The sequence below is a fragment of the Galeopterus variegatus genome, unplaced genomic scaffold (assembly GCF_000696425.1).
Source record: "Galeopterus variegatus unplaced genomic scaffold, G_variegatus-3.0.2 Scaffold161, whole genome shotgun sequence".
Taxonomy (NCBI): domain Eukaryota; kingdom Metazoa; phylum Chordata; class Mammalia; order Dermoptera; family Cynocephalidae; genus Galeopterus; species Galeopterus variegatus.
The window spans coordinates 918,612-926,133 of NW_007726272.1; the positions used below are offsets into that span (position 1 = coordinate 918,612).

Consider the following 7,522-nt stretch of genomic DNA (forward strand, 5'->3'; position numbering starts at 1 on the left):
TGTTTCACTGGTTTTCTAAGCACTGCCTGGAGCCATCCCTAGTCACAAATACTGGCTTCAAGGAAGGCAAAGGTGTCAGAACTCCACAGGGGGCACCCAAGGAACGCTTGCTGGCTCCAGTGGACCTGCTGACTGTCACTTGCTCTGACAGATTCTCCCCTCCTCGTTTTCCTTCTCTCCCATCCTTCCTGCATTGATTTGTCACCATTTATCCAGTGCTTGGGGGCGCTAGGCCCTGTGCCTGGGGCTGGGCGAGCAGTGGCAAGTATGCCTGATAGTTGCCTATGGTCTGGTTGGAGGATTCTGGGTGCCTGCTGCCAGTAGACTCTGGCTGGGGGCGGCTGGGGACACCATGAAGTCATCCGCTCGGGAGGCTCAGAACCCAATTGCTGCCATTGTCGCTGCTGCCGTTGTTACCACTTTCTATGCCAGACCTCTGGGAAATGTTTCTCCAAACACAAACCAGCCTCGAGTCCAATGCCAGCAGATGGAATCTCCATCACCTTCTGTGATCATCAGCGGTGGCTTCCCACCTGCCTGCCTCCTGGCTCTGCACTCTCCAGTGTCAGGCAGTGCGTCTCTTTTGTCTTTTCATCCCTAGCTTCCTCTCCAGCCCAGCCTCACACACAGCGCATGAATGCACACACAAGTGCACGCACACACAAGTGCACGCACACACGCACGCACACATACCCACAGCCCTCTGTTTCACACTCACACACACAACTCATTCACTCACGTGCACAAGCACACTCACGTACACACATTCTCTCACCCGCACACGCGCACCCACTCACACACTCACACGTGCTCATTCTCACAGCCACGCATGCACATTCCTTTACACACTCATCCTTTACAAACAGACATATTCACACACATTCACTGCTATGGGTCAAATGTGTTCCCCAAAGTTCGTGTGTTGGAAAGTCGATCTCCATTGTAGCCGTGTTAAGAGGGGTGGGAAATCCAACTATGGGATTTGAAAGGTGGGGCCTTTGACAGGTGATTGGATCCTGAGGCCTGTGCCCTCCTGAATGGATTGATCCATTCCTGGGTAACGGGGTTGATGGTGGTGAGTCACCACGGGTGTGGACTGGTGGCTTCATAAGGAGAACACACGGGAGAGCTCTTGCTCGTGCCATTCTTGCCAGGTGACACCCTGCATCACTGTAGAAAGCCACCACCAAGAAGAAGGTCCCCACCAGCTGCGCTCCCTGGACCGCAGACTTCCCAGCCTCTGAAACTGTGAGAAATAAACCTCTTTTCCTGACAAATTACCCAGCTTCAGGTATTCGGTTATAAGTGACAGAAACGTACTAACTCATACTACTCTCTCACACCCACACCCTCAACCACAAATGCAGGTGCATATGCGCACACCATCGTATTCACTTACACGCTCAAGCACACGCATGTCCTCACTCACGCTTGCATTCCCTCACAAAGCCACATATTCACTCGTTTTCTCTCTCACACACTCATGCTCTCTTACACACATCCGTGCTCACACCCATGCATGCTGTTGTCATGTCCCCTAACCTGCAGGGAGGGCTCGGGGAATATGTCAAGGAGACCATACAAATACCCAGCGATTTTCCACTTCTTCCCTGCAGACATTCGACAATACTTTCACACTGATCAATGTTTGGAATTAGTAATTGCTGTGGATTGATTGAATTGTGTCCCCCAAATTTCGAATATTAGAAGCTTAATCCCCACTGTAACTGTTGAGGGTGGGAAATCCTACTATAGTAATTGAAAGGTGGGACCTTGAAGAGGTGATTAGATTATTGGACCATGTCATAATGAATGGATTAAAAATGGTGGTCATGGGCATGGTTCTGAGGGCTTTAAAAGAAGAGCACATGAGAGTTTGCGCTCTCTCTGCTCCACCATTGTCTGCCATGTGAGACCCCTGGGTCACTGTCACCACCACCAAGACCCTCACCAGATGTGTTCTCTGGACTTTGGACTTCCCAGCCTCTGAAACTGTAAGCCATAAATTTCATTTTCTTACAAATTATGCAGTTCCAGGTATTTTGTTATATGCAACAGAAACGGACTAATACAGTAATCCACTGTTATGGTTCAAAAATAAATGCAAGATGGCCCACCCGGAAAGTCTCCTTCCCACTCTGCCCTGGTTCCTCTCCCTAAAGGCAACTAGCTCATCCCATCGTGGGTCCTTCCACGCTATTTATGCCCCAGGAAGTTGCAGGATGGAAAAGCATGTGCATTTTTAATTTGGATATATATCGTCTTGAAGGTTTTCCCCTTCTGTGGACCTCTGGTTCTGTTCTTTATGACTATGCACTTTTTATGTGCATATATACTATTCCAAAGGTCTTCCCCGTCCCATCCCGTGGGTCTCTGGGGGGAGCAGCCAGGATTTTCTGTTGGCTCCTGATTCAGACACCAATGGATCCCATGCAAGTGTAGCAGGTCCTGCCTGTTAACTTGGCTGGGAGCCCTGGTGTCTTTGACATCCGAAGTAGGCCATTTTTTTTAACACCCTCCTCCTCTACACAACAATATTTTCAGTAATAATTATGTTTCGAGTTAATTTTTTAGTTCTGTATGATTAATAAATAAAACAGAGAATGCATTTCAATTTTCGAAATATTGTTTGAGTTCAGTAAAAGACTTCCTGTAAGAACTAAAATTCCCACTTTCCAAACAAAAACATGACACCTGGCAGGTTACACTCTGTTTCATTGTTTGACCCGACATAGATTCTTGTCTTTCTTTACAGCAGAAAAAATGTACACGTGTTATACATGCATACACATGTGTATGTGAGTATAAGATTTTGTTAATATAGATATTACATATGCAAAGTCACATATCAGGACTTTGAGATCTTACCTTCAAGGAGCCCCACCTTGCTTAGGAAAATCAAGCCAGAGCCCCAGATAACCAATAGACTGATGGGCTAGTTTCTCTGATGGCTTAGTTTCACTTTGTGCATGGTGGACTTTCAGTTCCCAAATCATTCAAACAGGTGACCTGGAGCCCAGGTGAGTGAGGCCCCAGATGCTTCCAGCCTGCAGAGAGCTGTTCACCCTAGAAGTCATCAAGGGACATTTTTTGGCTCCTTTTGGGCTTTTCTAAGCCTGACCTCCCCTCCCCCCTTAACATCAGCCTTGTAACTGGCACTGGGTGGGTGGGGGGTCTTGGGGAGCCCCTTTCTGGCCTTGATGTTCATACCTGAGCTCCCTCACACCTACAGCACTGGGGCTCCTGGCCAAATTAACAGGCAGGACCTGCCACACTTGAGTGGGATCTGTTGGTGTCTGAATCAGGAGCCAATGGAAAACCCTGGCTGCTCCCCCCAGAGACCCACAGGCCAGGATGGGGAAAACTTTTGGAACAGTATATATGCACATAAAAAGTGCATAGTAATAAAATACATAACCAGAGGTCCACAGGAGGGGAAAACCTTCAAGACAATATGTATCTAAATAAAAAATACACAAGCTCTTCCATCCTGCAACTTCTAGAGATTGCGTTCACACTTGACTGGTAGTGCATGTGGAAGGACTTTTATTGCATTGAACATTATGCTGAGAGAGAGGCTGGGCTCAAAGGACACTGTACTATGATTCCATTTATGTGGCATTTGTGGGGACAGGGGACTGCATTGGTGGTAGGGAAGGGCCTAGGGGACTTTCTGGGGTGGTGGAAATGTCCTAATCTTGCTGTGGTGATGGCATGCCTGTATGACTCAGGACTCATGTGACTGTGCTGAAGAAGGTGAATTTTGCTGTATGAAAATTGCACATCTGGGCCGGCCCGGTGGCGCACTGGATAAGTGCGCCGCTTGGGAGAGCGCGTTAGCGCTCCCGCCCGAGGGTTCGGATCCCACATACAGACCGGTTCCCGCTCACTGGCTGAGTCGTATAACTTCGTATAATGTATGCTATACGAAGTTATTACGAGAACATGGAGCAGGGCCACGAGTGGACATATAGCAGGGATGTGGGTGGATGTGGCTCAGGGCCACAAGTGGACACAGCTCAGCACCCGGAGTGGATACAGTCCAGGGCCGGAGTTAACATGGCCCAGGGCCTCAGGTGGACACAGCTCAAGACCTCGAGTGCATAGAGTGTACATAGCCCAGGGCCTCAAGTGGACATGGTTTAGGTCCTCAAGTGGGCATAGCTCAGGACCTCAAGTGGATGTGCCTCGAGGCCCTGAGTGGACATACATCAATTTCAGTCTAAAGAAAGTGGATGTGGAATTTATCACAGCAATGCTTGTAACAGCAAAAGGCAGGACACGCACAACTCAGATGACCAGCCATAGGGAATGGTCAGACAGACAATGGAGAGTCATGCAGCTACTAAAAGGAAGAAATAGATGTTTATGTACTAAAAACAAATGATCTTTTAGAGCTATCTTATGTGGAAAATGGTGTGTATGATATTTACCATTTATGTAGAAATATATAGATTTGATATCTTTGTATATGCATAGAATATCTCTGGAAAAATACAAAATCTGTTAACAGTAGTTATATGTGGGAAGACTGAGATAGCCAAGGATGATGCAAAAAATCTAAATTTTACTTTATGCCTTTTGATGTTGCTTACGTTGTTGTTATTTCTCCATATACATTTGGTGCTTTGAAAAGACACTAAATCCTTTAGGTCCATTTGTTGGATGTTCTCTACATGCAGGAATCCTGAGCAGGCACTCAGGGGGTCCAGAGCCCACCTGCTTTCTTACCACCCTGTACAATGGGAGTGCCTTTCTTATAGGTTTGCTATGAAAATGAAATAAATTAGAATGTGTAAAGCACCAGCACACAGATGGTGCTTAATAAATGTTATTTCACTGTCTCTCTCTGCCTTAATCCTCTCTGACCTACTCCTGGTTTTAGGCAATTGGGGAAAAATTGCCGTTAAACATGATACTCTACTAACTAGGACCCTTTGAGGGTAAGATTCTTCTCTCCTGTTGCAAAAGAAGAGAAAAGCCCCACAAATCAGGCTCCTCTTGTCCTGCACCTCGACATTTTGTTGCTACTCCCACTAGCCAAAGAGGGAGGAGGTTTCTCAGTGGGATAAAAACATTGTTATAGAATATAAAATTAAGTAATTTTTCTGGAACAGTACAGCTCTCATTTTAGATATCCGTTCATTCATTCATAGTGTGCTGGATGCTGGAGATTTAATTCTGAGCAAAACACACGTGGTCTGTGTCTCACAGGGCGTGAGATCCCTGCCCCATGTGTTAAAGTCAGGTGTATTGAAGTATAATTTATGTACAGGAGAATTCACTCTTTTTAGTGGAAAGTTCTGTGGGTTTTGACAAATACGTATACTCACGTAGCCTCCACCACCATCAAGATACCGAACAGCACTATCACCTCCACCCCATCCCCATTCTCTTGTGCCCCTTTGTAGTCAGTTCTCCTCCTCCAGCCCCGGGAAACCACTGCTCTGTCTTCTGTCCATATGGACCTGGCTTTTCCAGGATGTCATATGGATGGACTCATACAGGATGTCATCTTTTGAGCCTAGCTGCTTCCACTTAACTCTGAACATCTGAGAGTCATTTACGTTGTTTCGAGCATTGCCGGTATCATTCTACGGTACAGATGGACCATTTTGATGCCATCTTGGGGACAAAGAAAGAAAGAAAATAATGAACCTTGACCAAACTGGCCCTGAGCTGATCGAATTTACTGGGTGGACCACATTAAATTTCCTCCCACTGTGCCGAGTGAGGTCTGGTAAGACAGATTTGTTTGTTATAGAAAGATAGATAAAGTGTTGTTTTGTGCATCTCAGATCAGTGGACGGTGTACTGATATTTACTTTGTTGATTTGGGTTTTGTCTTTTTTTGGAGGGTGTGCAATATGTCCCCAGCTGGTCTGAAAGTGAGCAAGAAGGACCCCTGTAAAAGCCCCCTCCAGCAGGCTTTATGACACCAGTGCTGAGTCACAGAGGTTCTCTGTCCCTAAGGGAAGCCCTTTCCTGGTGATGCCTTTGATCCCCTGGGCAGAATCTTGCCCAAGTGGGGCTGATGGGAGAAAATGGAGTTTCTTGGGGCCACTCAGACTGCCGGTTACTGTGGTTCCAAGAAAGCCTGTGGCGTGACCGCGCTGCCTCCTGCTGTGCAGACCCCTGTGATCCAGGAATGCTACCAGCCCTATTACCTGCCCGGGTACCGCTATCTCAACTCATGGAGACCCAGCCTCTTCTACAAGATCTCCAGTGCCCAGACCTGCTCTGATGAGTGCCCCAGTGCCCTGAGGCCACCCACCATCCTGCCCGCGCTCCGCTCTGCGCTCTTCTGTCGCTACAGCCCCCGTGACTGGGACAAGTCCAACCAGCTGCAGATGCGTGGCGCCCTGAGGCCACCCACCATCCTGCCCGCGCTCCGCTCAGCGCTCTTCTGTCGCTACAGCCCCCGTGACTGGGACAAGTCCAACCAGCTGCAGATGCGTGGGGCTGAGGCATCGCGGCTGTGGGCTGGCAGGCTGACGGGCGATTCCATGCGGCTCATGCAGGACAAGGACCAGCTGACGCGCCAGATGCAGGAGGGGACCTCCCGGAACCTGGGCCAGAGGCTGTCGGACATCGGCTTCTGGAAGTCGGAGCTGAGCTACGAGCTGGAGAGGCTTCTGACCGAGAACCGTAGCATGGAGATGGTCAAGAGGAGGCTGGAGTGTGCGGCCGAGGAGGTCAACTGCCCACTGAAGGTGAGCGCGGCAGCGGGGAGAGGATGGTGGCCGGGTGCCACAGAGCAGCTGCAGGTGCTCCACTTCCCTTGTGTGAAGGTCAAGGTGACAGGCACTGAGTTGCATCACTGTATAAGATCAGTTTTAACATAAAAAGAATCTTGGCCAATTGAGGTTAATCCCAGTTAAATCGGGGTTTCTCAGACTGAATCACATCCTTTTCTCCTTGAAGTTACAGCAAACTGGCAGGGGCTTCATCAAGGCCCTGTGTGTGTGCTTTGTCATGCATGTGCGTGTGTGTGTCCTAGTCCTTAGAGGACATCCTGAAAATAACTGCTTTATTTTTTCTCCATAACACTTATCATCTTCTATTACTTATTTATTTACCCTCACAGCAGCGCACTTGTGTGGGTCCTTAGTGACCAATATCTGTGCTGACTGTTGTCTAGACCAACGTACATAGTAGGCATTCAATAAATATTTGTTGAATAAATGAATAAATAGATGTGGATATTCCTGACATCTCTTTGGTCACCGGTCTGCAGATATATCCCAGATCAGTTAGGATTGCTTTGGGCTGCACGTAACATACTCAGTGACAGTGGTTTAGCCCAATAGGAATTTGTTTTTCCGTCCTATGAGAATCCCAGAGGGAGACAGATCAGGCTGCTGCAGCCTCAATTTGACACAGGAAGGGACCCATGCTCTCCTTTCTACTCTGCCATCCATAGTCTGGGGCTTTTGCCCTACTGCTTACGAGGACATTTCTTACTTCATATTGCAAGCTCCTGAGTGCAAGGAGCATTTTGATGTTCTCATTAGCGGCAGGA

General features: G+C 48.0%; 1 protein-coding gene across 1 annotated transcript in view; it reads left to right on the plus strand.

Moving 5' to 3' along the window:
- The first annotated feature begins 5,979 nt into the window (after window positions 1-5,979).
- The window catches only part of TEKT5 (tektin 5), a 15,583-nt gene continuing 14,040 nt past the window's right edge, over window positions 5,980-7,522 (plus strand). Inside the window, exons 1-2 of the mRNA XM_008593818.1 lie at window positions 5,980-6,265; window positions 6,368-6,713. Of these exons, the coding sequence (XP_008592040.1) occupies window positions 6,045-6,265; window positions 6,368-6,713 (567 nt within the window). The 5' untranslated portion in view covers window positions 5,980-6,044. The remainder of the gene's footprint in view (window positions 6,266-6,367; window positions 6,714-7,522) is intronic.